This window comes from Pollachius pollachius (assembly GCF_949987615.1).
Source record: "Pollachius pollachius genome assembly, chromosome: 2".
Classification (NCBI taxonomy): Eukaryota; Metazoa; Chordata; class Actinopteri; order Gadiformes; family Gadidae; genus Pollachius; species Pollachius pollachius.
In genome coordinates, this window is record NC_136935.1 from 34752837 (window position 1) to 34768034 (window position 15198).

Sequence of the window (15198 nt, forward strand, 5' to 3'; positions counted from 1 at the left end):
CCTCAACACCTCTCTCTCTCTCTCTCTCTCTCTCTCTCTCTCTCTCTCTCTCTCTCCATGGGTTCCCTCTATTCTGTGAGCCCCAGAGAATAGAAAACGTTAGCGCGCTTTCTGTCGCATATGCAGAAATGCCGTCTACTCCTTCCTTATCTTCAGGGGGGAGAATATTGCACAGCGCAGCGTTTGGAGTTTATCACAGAGTTGGAATAGACTTTCTTTCTTTTTTTTTTTTTCACTGCATTTGCTGATGTCTCAGCGGCATGATATTTGACGGCCCAGCTCGCTGCACCTGATACTATACCGCCTGTATTGCTTTTGAAGCGAGCTGAAATAATTTAGTGATGACCTTGTGTTTAGCAGAGCTTGTTTTTCCTCCTTCTGCGTATCCTGCTTGCTGACGTGGTACATAGAAGATGTCTGTTATTATTTTTGCTTCCGTCCGAGCGATTATTCAGCCATCGATCGACGCGTCTCCTTGAGAAATTGTTTTCAAACCCCTTTTATGATTTTTTTCAACACACAATTTTTTTCCCATTGTGTGTTGATTTTTCCTAACACATAAAGCACGCTTGTCAGATGACATATTGACAAGATAATACGTTGTAAACTACTTCTGTGGACCAAGGCTGAAAAAGTGGAGCACAGCTTGGACTTTTCATCAACCTTCGGGGCCAACTGCTTAAATGGCGAACATCTTCTCAGCGTCACTCGTTATCGCGGTCGTCGTCGACAGTCATCGTTGACGTCCCTAAGTTCACACCATCTCTCTAGCTAAAAAACTGGGTAACAATGACATATACGCCTGCTTGCATTGCCCTCCTTTGTCACGGCCCGATGCTTGGGCTTAGTCATGCTTTTGTTCCTCTATATCAGTGGTCATCAACCTTTTTAAGCCCAAGATCCCTGATCTCAGCCTTGGTGAAAGGCAAGATCTACCTATCATACCTGTAAAACGTTCGAGTACATTGGTAAATGCTCATATGTGTCAAATAATTTGGACACGGCCTCTGCCCCTCTTTAAAGGAACTCAAAAAACATGTGCATGTTCATGCAAATGTATTGAATGCATGGAAGCATGAAACGTTGAAAGACGTTTTAATTACTTGACACCGACGTGAAGAGGCACTTAGTCCATGGCATAATGTGCATTTCACGATTGCACTCGTTCCTTTAATTTCTTGGACGGAAAAGTAATGGCTATACTTCCATTTAAAGAAGTCTATTTTTGGATTATTTGTGCTCACCATTTCGACTCACTTGTATCTTTGTGTTTCCGTTATGTGTGCTTTCGAATTTGTGTAAACAACACCCGCCCAACTCTACCTCTGATTGGCTTAGCATGAAATTTTACTCTACCTCAGCCAATCGTTATCCTTCATGCAATGAACACAATTTTCTCGTGCCCACTAACCAAGGAAGAACAGTAGAGAGAGAGAGAGAGAGAGAGAGAGAGAGAGAGAGAGAGAGATCTTGTTGGGCTGTTGACAAAACATGCTTAAATTATAGTAACATGCCTCATTTTTGGGAAGTAACAGTAACGGCATTATAGGGATGGAAGGAGTAATCAATAAGATTACTTGTTACTGAAAAAAGTAATGCCATTACGAGCGCTGTTATTTATAAAGCCATTGTTCCAATCACTGATCAAGAGAGAGAGAGAGAGAAAACTGAACTTTTAACAGGCCTATTTTATTTTTGTATGTAGTTTTCCATTATTTATTGGGAACTACAGGGAGAGTCTCAAAGATCTACCAGTCGATCGCGATCGACAGGTTGGCAACCACTGCTCTACATTATCCCATAAATCAGAGAAGTAACTCCATCATCACCTCAGTGTTGATAAACATATATCTCCCTCTCTCCTCCTTCACTCACTGTTGGGGCAGATAAACCCTTCCTCCTGGTTATCCTGTTTATCAGCATGTCACTGCTTCATGGAAAGAAGGCCAGGGAAGATTCCACAGGCGGTAAACAGGAGGGCAAGGGAGAGAGGTGTCTGTGTACACCGCATGAATCAACAGAGTTGTATTGATGACCTTGTGCTGGACTGGATCCCATTTCAGCTCTTTCCCTCTCTGCCTGCCGGCCACCAGCCCCACGAGACGCACGCCAGAAAGTAGTGGGCAAAGAAAATGGATGGGTAGATGGAAAGACGGATGGATGGATTATATATATAGAACAGTGTTTCCAGCAGCGATGCCGGGGTGTGTGTTTGACGTGCACTATGTTGGGGCGCGTGCACGGTGCTGATGTGAGCAGGCGCAGATAGTCTGCGTGCGATCACTGATTCCAGTTGGTCTCCGGTGCATTCCAGCTGAAATGGTCTCATTCGGTGGCATAAATAAAGCCTGCAACGCCAGACCAATTTGCAAATACGTATTACTCTGGAACCTCTGGGTTCATTATAGATTCCTAAGATGCATTGTCAACAGGCGCAGACCGAGATGCCTCTGAACAAAATTGGATAGACCTACAACCAATCAGAGCAAGGGAAGCTGTGACACATCGACGTCAGCCATCTTGGTTGTTAATGATGAAACTTGGCCCAACCAAGGCCAGGCCTGCTGGAAATCAGTTTGAACAGGAGGGGGTCCAGACGCACATGCCAAAACAAATATCACACGAGCTTACAGATTTGTCTAGTATAACAATTTATGATTACGAAGAAATAGCATGTGAGAGCAGTAGGTGTGGCAGCCAAATTATTTTGGCTATAATTAGTTAGTGCAAATATAATTTTGGGTCTGCAATTTGTAGCGCAGTATCGTTTGTTTTTCATAATACTGTAATGTTACAGTATTATGTTATAATGTTCTATACAATCAAATATCACTACTTGCCATTATAAAGTAAATTTTTGTGTTACTTTTTCTCTTTGTCTTTTGTGATTTTTCCACAGTATTGACAGCAACTATAATGACAATGTAAAAATTGAAGGACATGCAGTACGTACACCTATTATATAAACTGTATGTTTCCAAAAATTAATGTTGACAGCATCATTTCTAATTCAAAACATTTGGACACTGCTGGATGCAGTGAGGAGAAACACTGTAGGAGGATGGATGGATTGAAGACGGGGTTGTTGAGGCATTTGAGATGTAGAATAACTAACCCGTCCAAACAGCTGGTTGAGGTAGGACCACTAACCTGTCCAAACAGCTGGTTGAGGTAGGACCACTAACCTGTCCAAACAGCTGGTTGAGGTAGGACCACTGACCTGTCCAAACAGCTTGTTGAGGTAGGACCACTGACCTGTCCAAACAGCTTGTTGAGGTAGGACCACTGACCCGTCCAAACAGCTGGTTGAGGTAGGACCACTGACCTGTCCAAACAGCTGGTTGAGGTAGGACCACTGACCTGTCCAAACAGCTGGTTGAGGTAGGACCACTGACCTGTCCAAACAGCTGGTTGAGGTAGGACCACTGACCTGTCCAAACAGCTGGTTGAGGTAGGACCACTGACCTGTCCAAACAGCTGGTTGAGGTAGGACCACTGACCTGTCCAAACAGCTTGTTGAGGTAGGACCACTGACCTGTCCAAACAGCTTGTTGAGGTAGGACCACTGACCTGTCCAAACAGCTTGTTGAGGTAGGACCACTGACCTGTCCAAACAGCTGGTTGAGGTAGGACCACTGACCTGTCCAAACAGCTTGTTGAGGTAGGACCACTGACCTGTCCAAACAGCTTGTTGAGGTAGGACCACTGACCTGTCCAAACAGCTTGTTGAGGTAGGACCACTGACCTGTCCAAACAGCTTGTTGAGGTAGGACCACTGACCTGTCCAAACAGCTTGTTGAGGTAGGACCACTGACCTGTCCAAACAGCTGGTTGAGGTAGGACCACTGACCTGTCCAAACAGCTTGTTGAGGTAGGACCACTGACCTGTCCAAACAGCTTGTTGAGGTAGGCGACGTAGGCAGCTGCCACGGCTGAGGTGTGGCTCAGGCTCCTCTTGCCACGCTGCTGTGCCTCCTCGGCTTCCTTCCCGGAGGTACGTGAACTGGACGGAGACTTGGAGCTGAGCAGAGGAGACATGTGTGAGTCCAACACGGCTCTCGCACCCACACAGCGAGCACTCAGTGAAGGACAGAGCAAGCTGGGTACACCGTATCTCGGTGAGCAGAGAGAAGGTTGTTCTGGGGGGTCAGGTGAGAAGGGGTCAGCAGGGTTTGACTCCCGGATGGAAGCCTCTGGGTTCTGACCCCAATGTTCTACCCAAGGGCGTCTCAACACTCTGCCTGCTCCTATTGTGATGAATCAGCTAGTTATTCATTGTGGATTCAAGCATCTGATGAATGGTAAATCGGTGTTTTCTGCTTTTGTGAAATGATGTGGGATTGATGTGTTTCTCTGCTAAAGAAATAATGACGCTCCTTCACAGGATCCTTCACCACCACTTCAGATCACAACGGCCCATCGGTCGGTACGAAGCTAAACAAATTGAGAACAACAACGATGTCACTGACACTTTTCTTGGTAGTTTCCAGACATATTAGCTGATATTTTCCAAAATAACTAGTAAGCTCATTGATTCAATGGGAATGTGTCAATAGTAATTATTGTGAAGCCTTGAGGGCTTTGATTGAGAACATCGAGTAATCGAATCGAGTTCACCTCTTTTAAGGAGGAAGAATAGACGGGACTTAACCTTCGCAAGACAACCACGAGCTTGTCGCTGAGAGATGCTTGTTTTTTCTCTCAGCGCGTAGTTCAATGTAGCGCTGATTGTGTGCATTATGTTAGACAAATAAAGCCCGTTTCAATCATGTTTTCCCCTGAAAACATGATCGAAAACAAAAGGGGGGGCAGGTAATGGAGAAGGAGACCCACCAGAATTTCTTGCCTAGGCTGAGCTGAAGGGCCTTGTGCCGGAACCTTCCGGGTGATGGGGCTCGGCCACGGGGAGACGCCACGCTGGAAGAGGAGACAGAGGACCGTTAACGCACACACTGCTAAAGACCCGTTAAACACTACTAAACTACTCGGTTCCCTCAGTAGTTTAGACGATATTGTTGTTAAGAGAGACGCTTGATGGTGGCACATGATGTGAGAGACGCCTCTTTCTGGTTTATGTCTTGATAACTCAATAAGAAACCTACACGCTACAAAGAGGCCATGACTCAGAATGTTCAGCTGGGTTACTTTAAATAACGTCATATTTTCAAAGTCAAACCGTTTTATATCTCAATAAAAGAAAAGGCATTCAGTTTAAAGTGCATCTCTCTCTCTCTGAGTCTCTGTGTCTCTCTCTCGCTCTCTCTCGGTCTTGGCGAGCCCTTGCAATTTCCTCCAATGAAGCTTGTGTCACTTTTTGTATTCAGGCATCGGCGGTGTTGGCTGTCTCACCGACCTGGCAGCTGCGGACGGCCGGCTGTCTGCAGCTCCTTTCACGCCCTTCACAGACATGCTGGCTGAAGGGAGGCAAACACACGCTTCTGCATGGGAGGAGAAGAGGTAATTGATTGATGCAAATTATGTCTAAAGGGAGTACAGGAGAACACCACCATGGGGTTTGTCATCGTTGCTCTTCTAGTTTTCCTGATTTAGGTTGCTCTGATCATATTCCTGATTTAAGTTGCTCTGATCGTGTTCCTGATTTAAATTGCTCTTGTCGTATTCCGGATTTATGTTGCTCTTATGGTATTCCTGATTTAAGTTGCTCTGATCATATTCCTGATTTAAGTTGCTCTTTTCGTATTCCTAATTTTTTTGTGTCTATTCTGTTTCTGGCCCGAACCACACACACTATTCTGTGTGGGTGGTGGCTTCTAGGTCCCTATATTAGGAACGGAGCAGTTTCTAGAGTTTTCAAGTTGAGGACATAACTTTGTTATGTTTGACACAAACAAGGGAAGAAGGCAGGGTTTAAAATATGCGCACAGTGTCTCTTTCCCAATAACAAAGAAACTAACAGGAGAAGGAAAGGCATTCAAAGCTAATTAAATGAGGAACAAAGAGGAATATGTTTAAGGCATATATATGAAATCCTAACTGACAGCAACAAAAAAGCAATCAAGAAGAAATAAAAGAGAGCAAGAGAGCCTAGAAGGAGAGAGAGAGATTTAGAATAATGTATATGGGTGAAGACGTTACCGGGGGCAGAGTGTTTGTTATGTGTGTTGCCAAGGGGCCGTGGAGTCTTGGCTATCTGAACAACCCATCGACATACAAACAAGGCACAGACACACTGCAAACACACAAACACTCCATAGTCATACGCATGCCCCACAAACACACAAATTCAACACGAACACACCAACGCAGACAGCTAGTAGCCTATTCCGTGGTCACATGTACACGCAGCACAAACACACAAACACACACACGCCATAGACAAATCAACACGCCTCAGGCGCACATCACAAACAAACAGCAGCAGGTCGCCACAGACACTGAACATATCTCAAACACACACACCAACAGGCCACAGAGACACTACCAACAAACCAACATGCCACAAGCACAAACTTACGGTCACACCACTAATTCACAAACACGCCACAATTACACACAACAAACATGACTCCACCGTCACCAATGCCCCACAGAGACATAAACATGCCACACATGCACATGGCCACACCATGAACACACAAACACGCCCCACACGCACAAACGCCCCTCAAACCCACAAACTTGCCACAAACCCACAAACTCAGCAACAACCATACACCAACACACCACAAACACACATCCATGTCCCCCAAAAAACGGCAGCCTCTCTGTGTGTGTGTGTCAGTGTGCAGCACATCCCATTAAGAGTTAATGCCCCTAGTCCCTTCCCCAGGCCTGGTGGAGGGTCTCAGGAGCCCAAAGTCTGCTTGAGGGGCCCCCACAGACAGCAGAGTCGGCCCCTAACCAGAAGAGACAGGAAGAGAGGCGAGCCTCCCCGATCACCATCAGCCATGGCAGCCGCACCAAATAAATGCTCAGGCGAACACGCAGGCCATTATATAGGGGAGAGGGTCTCACGTCGCCAGTGAGGCGCGCGTACTGAGTAGCACAAGAGGCCTGTGAAACCATGTGGGCTCAACCGGCCTTTTGTGGTGTTTTTCATCTTCTGCCCCATGTTAGCCCCTTCACACGTTGTTAGGGAGAAGCTGGTTCGCTATAAGCGAGCGTCCCTGTTAAACCGTTTGTTCATTTGTTTTTCTCGTACATCAAAATTCTGTGTCACTCGCAAGTGAGAAATTGTTTCACTGGGCTTTCAATTCACTCGCAACAGTAATGGAGAAAAGGACAGACACACACAAACACACACGCACTTACACACAAACAAAAACACGGCGACACAAAGGTATGTCTGACGCTTCTTTCATTCCTTTCACCGTTTTCGTTTCTCTGACAGATTTATGTTTTTGTGTTGGTGAGCTCAGATTGGGCGCCTCAAGAGGCGCTTTCATCTTTCAGTGAACAAAACACCCTCACGCACACACATACGCGCACTCATGCACAGACACACATACTCATTCACTCCCTCCCCTCCTCATTCACCCACTCACTCACTCCCCGCCTCACTCACCCATTCGCACGCAAGCACGCACGCACGCACGCACACACACACACACACACGTATACACCCCCTCTCTCACTCATACACAAGAATACAACAACAACACACGCACACACCCTCTCTCACTCATGCACAAGCACACACACTCACCAAACACACTTTCTCTCTCACACAAAAACATAAACGAAAACAATAACACTGAACACAGTCCACGCGCCCACTCTCTCTCACACACTCACAAACACACACACACACACACACACACACGTTTAAAAGGCACTCCTTGGGTCGTAAAAACAAACTCCCTCAGTGACCAGTTGCTGTCAATCAAGTGGGCTGACAGGGGGTTTAGCCTCAGATGCTAAACTTGCTAATTGAAGTGAGGGGAAATGCAGTCGGGGGCGGGAAAGGCTGAACCAACGGGGCTAGCCTGGCGCTACAAAGTCAGAGCTGGGGGCGGCGGGGGGTATAAGTTATGATCTGGGTTAGCAGGAGGTGACGTGCATGTTAGTGAACGTAGTCAAGGGTCTGTTGCTGCTGTGTACACATTAGCGCTCGCTTTCCAATGTGCAGACTATGACACACACACATTCATACACACACAAACAGACACAAGAAGCAAGGCATTGAATACCTAATGTATGCATCCGCACGTTCACACACAAACACACAATCACGCATGTGTGCGCACACATGCATACACACACAAACCCACACACACACAAAAACACTATAAAGATTTATTCATATGTTTACACACATGCATGTATATATGCATATATGCCGGCATACATATATGCATGCATACAGGCATAAATATACAGTAAATTATTTGTATGTACTGTATGTATGTACTTAGAGAGAAGTGTGTACTTCTCTCTGATATTTCCCATGATGCAGTGCAAGAGGATTTAATAGGATTACTTCCTGGAAGGTTTTGTTTAGGGGGCAATGTCCTGCGTAAGAACCTGAAGGAAGGCAATGCATGATGGGAATAACCACCCAGCTAAAAAACCTGTGTAGTTGAAGCCTGTGTTCCATAACACCTTTCTCATGGAGTTATTACTCTAATCTGTAATCAATAATCAAGCGGAGAGGGCCTAACATTCGCCTGTTCCATAAACACCAGTGATCAATGAACACCCTGGAGCAGGCTTCATCACGACGACCCGACCCATGACCCCTGATGACCCCTCAGGACCCCTTCGTACCTAACGTCCTATTGCATTATTGAAGATTGATGCTTTCACCCACAAAGTTTACGAGGAACACACTAATGTTGAAAATAATGCGTTGCATTTAATTAGCTGGGCTGCTGCATTCCGGGAGGCTGAGGCCGGCTCATCGTCCGCACGGGGTGCGGAGGCTCGAGCATCACGCAGACAAGGCGGGCGGCGGCGGAGACAAAGGCCCCCGTTGACACGGAAACAAAACATTCCAAAGAAAACAAATCAGAGAGAAGGGCGGAGCGGGCCATCTGCTCTGCTGTCTTCACAACGAGACGCAGATCAACGCCGGAACACAGACTTATTACAAACGAGCACAAAAGGCAACGCCGCTGCCTCCTCCTATCAGTGAGCCGTGAACCCAGGCCATAAAAAAGGAAATAGACTCTGCCTGGTTCATTCCTCGCGGCCCGGTTGCCTCCGTTGTTCTTTAAGGGGGTTATTTTTAAAGAGCGATTAAGCGGTGTACAGCGGGAACACGTCGACTAGGCAGAATAATGCACCGCAGTGAAATGTTGCGCCGGCACCTGCACCCGTCGCCGCTCCCTGTCGCCACTCAGAGAAACAGCAGCTGGTGGAGGAGCGGGAGATGGATAAGAGGAGGAAGGAAGACGCAGGGAGCGAGAGAGGAGACGGAGGGAGGAAGAAGAAGATAAAGAAGAAGAAGAGAGATGGAGAGAGACCTGTACCTGCTGTGTAGTTACCCCGGGCGCCCTTCTTCTCCTTACTCCGGTGACTAGGCTGAGGCGTGTACCGCCACCCCCTCGCAGCCCTTTACCTCACCTCCCGGATTATATTAGAAGGTGATAATCCAGCTAAATATGTCCAGATTAGAGATGTCAGTGGCTGTCTTCACCCCTCCCCTCTCCCAGAGGGAGGCCTGGCGGGTCTCGTCAATAGGCTAGTGTGTGTGTGTGTGTGTGTGTGTGTGTGTGTGTGTGTGTGTGTGTGTGTGTGTGTGTGTGTGTGTGTGTGTGTGTGTGTGTGTGTGTGTGTGTGTGTGTGTGTACACACACACGCGTGCATGCGTGTGCGTGATTGATCGATTGTGCACACTTTTGATTCGGAATGGGAGGAAAGCACTCGTCTATCTAAAACACAAACAAGCACAAGTAACTATACTGTAAATGTCAATGTTTCGATGCAAGCAGAGCTAAACTGTATGTCAATTCATGGCCTGCAGTCAGGCCACTCTGGGGGGAAGACAGCCTGTCTAGCTCCCAAGTGATGGGCGATTTTATTGATGGATCTTTGTGCAGGGCTGTTGTTAAGTTAGGCTGAGGATTTAGAGGGATTTCCAAGCATCCACCACGGGGTGTCTATTGAACAGCACGTTGCTCATTGACTGGCTGAAACCTACTCGATGGATGGCTTCTGATAAATGCTAAGCTACTGGCTCAGCAAGAGTTGCAACCCACTGCAACATGATCTACCGTCGTGCAAAGTCATTGACTGCCAGTGCTGCATAACTAAAACTCATTTGATTAGAGCTCATGAATGATGTTTTGAAAGTGAAAAGTGTGCTCACAAGGTGAGAATCTCATGTTTCATTTCATTGTGTCTTGATTTGGAGATGGGGTGACTACAGAGGAGTTGTCAACACTTAAAACTCATGAACGGTGCAATCTCTGTTTAAAAGTGTGTCATTTCTGCTGCCGAGTTAGAGATAGAGCCAGATGATGTAACCCGGCACAGTGATTGCATCACCTCATCGTTTGGTGCTGCTTCCGGAGCTGGGTTTTGAGTTATAGGCATCTCTCTAATTCACAAAAATATCTTTGACTCGTCAGCATTTCAGCAAAGTACCGATTAATAATGTTATTTCGCAGTTTGTTAGTTTTGACACAGCCTAGTTATCACCTTCGGTACATTTCGCCACTCGTGAGGTTTTGTCGTCAAGGGCGACGTGACTCCGCCTCCTCTGCTGTCCTGTCGGGACAAGTGGACCAGGACAAGATGGCCGTCTTGCTTGGTCGGTGAATACAGAGCTCCTCACTTTCTCACCAAAATTGTGTGCTGAAACGGTACTGTGCATTTCTTTTTAACACTGTATGTATCTCAAATGATAGTGTATTCAAGTTGTGCTGTACTATTGAGCAGTGATTTGGGCTGTTATATTTAGCTGCTGGGTCATTAAAATGCAATGCAAACACTTTTTCTATCAATCATCAAACAAACATGGTGTACTATAAACAAGCATCTTAGCTGTTTCATAATCTAAATCCTTCAGCTTTTCACTGTTCTCTCTTCAATCCCTCCCCTCTCTCTTCCTCTCTCACACCGTCTCTCTCTTGCTGTCTCTTTCTCTTTCTCTCTCTCTAGCTGTCTGCCTTTTTGGTCTATCTCTGTCTTGTTCTATTTCACGCTTGTTTTTGTCTTTAATGCTCCCTCTATCTTTTCTCTATTGCTTTGTTTGCTGCCTGTCTGTCTCTCTGTCTCTCTCTCTGGCTCTCTCTCTCTCTCTGGCTTTCTGTCTCTCTTTCTCTCTCTCGGTCAACAAGGCTCAGCAAAAGTAGAAAAAAACAAGAAACTCTGCCCCATACCGTATTCCCATAGCATTCAAAACCTTGTCACACTCAAATATGCTTAGCGCACCCAACCAAAGAACTTATTTTGCCTTTTTTAAAAGGGCAAGGAACTTATTTTCGTCTCCCCATCTTTAAAAAGACTGGCTTGTGCAATAATAGCAGTTCCTTTTTCATGCCCCAGTCCCTTTCCCGATGGGGCATGAACCCCTAAACAGCCAACTGTAGTGAAATCAGCTTTTGTACTCGGTCTGGCTCCGGGCCCTGTTGAAGTCAAAGGCAGTGTGGAGCCACGTAGTGCCTGCTAATAATGTTAAACTGATAAGACTCCAGCCGCAGCCAAACTACATTAACCCATCCCTCACGGTTCATTATTTGGTCTTTAAATCAAACCACATAAATACGTATAGGGGTTTATCCTCGTGTCGCTACGGGATTGTTGGCCTAGCGAACACGGAGACATGGCAGCGCTTGTTCTTCTTTAAAGATGGGCAAATGTGTTTTTCCCCGGTGCTCGCATCTCATGGTGGCGCTACAGTTATCTACTCTGGGCGATAGACTCAAAGTTGAACATCTGACCGTTCTACCTTCACACTGAGGATTTCTGGTCATCGTTTTTCTTCTTTTCCTCTTTTTTAGGAGGCCTAGGCTGTTTCATATGAGCGTCTTCCATAGATGTCACACTTCTTTTTTTCTCACTCAGTTTGTTGCTCAATGGTCAAAAGTCCACCTCATGTCGTTCGACGGTGACCCCCAGAGAACGGTTAATGTGAGTATCGATCGACTAGCCGCACGCGTTCCCCCCCCCCGCTGAATGAAGCGGTGTGTGTCCAAGCATGAGCCGAGTGAATAAAGGAAGGTTGGCGGATGAATGAGTGACAGCGAGAGGGGGAGAGACAGAGCGGGAGACGAAAGCGTTTATAAAGCTCATGATACGTTTGCTTATCGCTGCCTGATGTCATAACGTCATATCGGTGGCTAATTGCCCGCGCCAATCGCCTCATTAACCCCAAAGCACCGAGACCCCCCTTGGTGCGTCGGTGGCTGTGGGTGGGTGCCGAGATCCACGTTGCCGTCATCTCCACCTGCCTTTTCCTCCTTTACGACTCTCTCTCGCCTTCCCTATCACCTCAAGCGGCGCCCTCGCTGTCCCACAATGCAATCGGGTAAATGCGGTGTGTTTTATTTAAGAGCTTAAGTGGCAGGCTGGGCCGTACGGTGACTTGTAAGGGCGGTGGACATGCGTCTGGCAGCGAGCCGCGACCTTCTCCCCCCCACCTCCCGCTCCCTATGACGCAATTCTCTCTCTCTTTCGTATAGTGTTTCCCTCTACCTCCCACGCCCAGGGTCATAAGCACCCCCACCACCATCATCGTCTTCGTCATTCCCTCACCTCCTCCAATCACCCTCTGCCCTCCCCTCTGCTCCGCCCCCTTGGCCCGTCTTTTTCTCCTCTCCTGACCTGCTTGCGATCACTTCTTCTCTTTCTCCTCTCTACATTCCTCATCCCTCTCCCTCTCGACATTTCAGGAAGTCACCTTCTCCCCCCAACATACACACACATACACACACTCTCTTGCACACACGCACACATACAAACACTCTCTCACACACACACGCACACGCACGCACACACACACAAACATACACACACATACAAACACTCTCTCTCACACACACGCACACACACATACACAACCACACACACACACACACACACATACAAACACTTTCACACACAAACACACATACAAACAGTCTCACACACGCATACATATACCCCCCCCCACACACACACACACACACACACACATATATAACCACACACACACACACACACACACACCATCTGAAGCCTTTGGCTCCTATCTCTATATCCCCCTCACCCTTCCTCTCTCTCCCCTCTCTCCCGCTCTCTCTCTCCCTTTCTCTCTCTGTCTGTCCCTTTCTCTCTCCTTCTCTCTCCCCCTTGTTTTCCCTTTCCCTATTTCCCAACCCTCCCTTTATCTCTCCCCCTCGCTCTCCTTCTCCTCTCGTAACCCCATTTGCTCCCCGTCCTCTCAGCGTTTCGGCCTCACCCCATGCCAGGGTGTTCCTGCCTCTGGGCAACACTCCTCCACACACAACCTCCGCCCTCGCCCCTACGCTTTATTTATGGGAGTATGCTGATCGAGCTCAACCAGGTTAACAGTTACTGATTATTCTCACGATTTGTATGTGTGTGTGTGTGTGTGTGTGTGTGTGTGTGTGTGTGTGTGTGTAGGTGTATGTGTGTGATTGCATACGTGTGCATGTTTCATGATGAGTTGGGTGGTGTGTGCTGGTGTTGTTTCGGAGCATGTATGTGTGCTTGAGTGTGCGCATTAAGGAAAGTGTGTGTGTTGTATGTGTTTACACATATATGTGCAATTTGTCAGAGAGCAAGAAAGAGCAGAGTAGAGGAGAAATGGTATCTGTAGGAAAGGCACATTTCCTGCGTTTTATCACAGAGCTGTCTCGTAAAACACCCCTGAAGCAGCCATTTATCAACACCCTTCCAGCTCTAGCCCAACACGACCCCAGCTAGTCTCATGCTAATGTAGAAGCAGCTAGCGTACCACCAGCTCTAGTCTCACGCTAACATAATGCAATGTTCCGGAGAGGCAGAAACACAGGAGATCACGAAGCAATCACAAAGCACACCAACTTAGTGCTGAGAGAGAGAGAGAGAGAGAGAGAGAGAGAGAGAGAGAGAGAGAGAGAGGGAGGAAGAGAAATTGAGGGTAAAGGAGAATGAGAGGATCAGTCAAGAAAGCAAAGTTGTGTTGTGTTTTCTGCTAGGCTAGTGTGGTAGCTGATTAAGTCACTTGTAAGCTAATTTTGCCGGTTGGATGGAGCCTTGATGGAGCGGAGAACGGCTGAGTGACGCTTGTACCCCTGGCTCTAACCCTGAGACTGGTATCTAACCCTTGCCCCAGCGAGAGTCTAACACTGGCCCCAGGGAGAGTGTAACCCTGGCCCCAAAGATAATATAACCCTGGCCCCAGGGAGAGTGTAACCCTGGCCCCAAAGATAATATAACCCTGGCCCCAGGGAGAGTGTAACCCTGGCCCCAAAGATAATATAGCCCTGGCCCCAGGGAGAGTCTAACCCTGGCCCCAAAGAGAGTGTAACCCTGGCCCCAGGGAGAGTCTAACCCTGGCCCCAGGGAGAGTGTAACCCTGGCCCCAGGGAGAGTGTAACCCTGGCCCCAAAGAGAGTGTAACCCTGGCCCCAGGGAGAGTGTAACCCTGACCCCAGGGTGAGTCTAACCCTGACCCAGTGAACCCAATGAACCAGAGAAAGGAACTTTATAATCTGGTGACTGGATAAGACATTGGGCGGATGGGTGGAGGAGGAAGGACTGATGTAGAGGGAGAGGGAGGGAGTTGGGGGAGGAGAACGAGGGGTGAGGAAGAGTGAGGGGAGGAGGTGAGGGATAAGGATGAGGGGGCAGTTGGGTGAGAGTGGATGAGGGTGTGGAGGAAGGAAGGGGGACAGGTAGCCCAGGATTCCCCCCAAAGGAATCTCTCTCCTCTCCTCTGCTCTGCTCTCCTCTCCTCTCCGGTAATCTCCTCTTCTCCCTTTCCATCTGTTCTCCTCTTTTCTCCTAGCCTCTCCTCTCCTCCCCTCCCCTTTCCCCTCCTCCCATCTCCTCTCTCCTCCCCTCTCCTTTCCTCCCCTCTTCTTTCCTCTCCTCTCATTTCATCCCCTCTTCTCCCCTCTGCCCATTTCACCTCTCCTCTCCGCTCACTTTGAAATCTAATCTACTGCACAGGGGGTTGGCTTCCCCCTGTGTATATATATCCCCCCCCCCGCCAGCCCAATAGTGTTGACCTGATATGAAAACACATTTTGATAGGGGGTATGCTCCCACCAGGGTGCTACGCTGCCAGCACATCGCGATATCGCC

The 15198-nt window shown here is 47.7% G+C and overlaps 1 protein-coding gene across 1 annotated transcript in view; it reads right to left on the reverse strand.

The window, feature by feature from the left end:
• cabp4 (calcium binding protein 4) overlaps positions 1 to 5409 on the reverse strand; it is a gene marked incomplete at its 5' end in the record, with an annotated part of 17126 nt that extends 11717 nt beyond the window's left edge. The window contains 3 exons of the mRNA XM_079730322.1: positions 3886 to 4021; positions 4834 to 4917; positions 5354 to 5409. Of these exons, the coding sequence (XP_079586448.1) occupies positions 3886 to 4021; positions 4834 to 4917; positions 5354 to 5409 (276 nt within the window). The remainder of the gene's footprint in view (positions 1 to 3885; positions 4022 to 4833; positions 4918 to 5353) is intronic.
• Positions 5410 to 15198: the final 9789 nt, after the last annotated feature.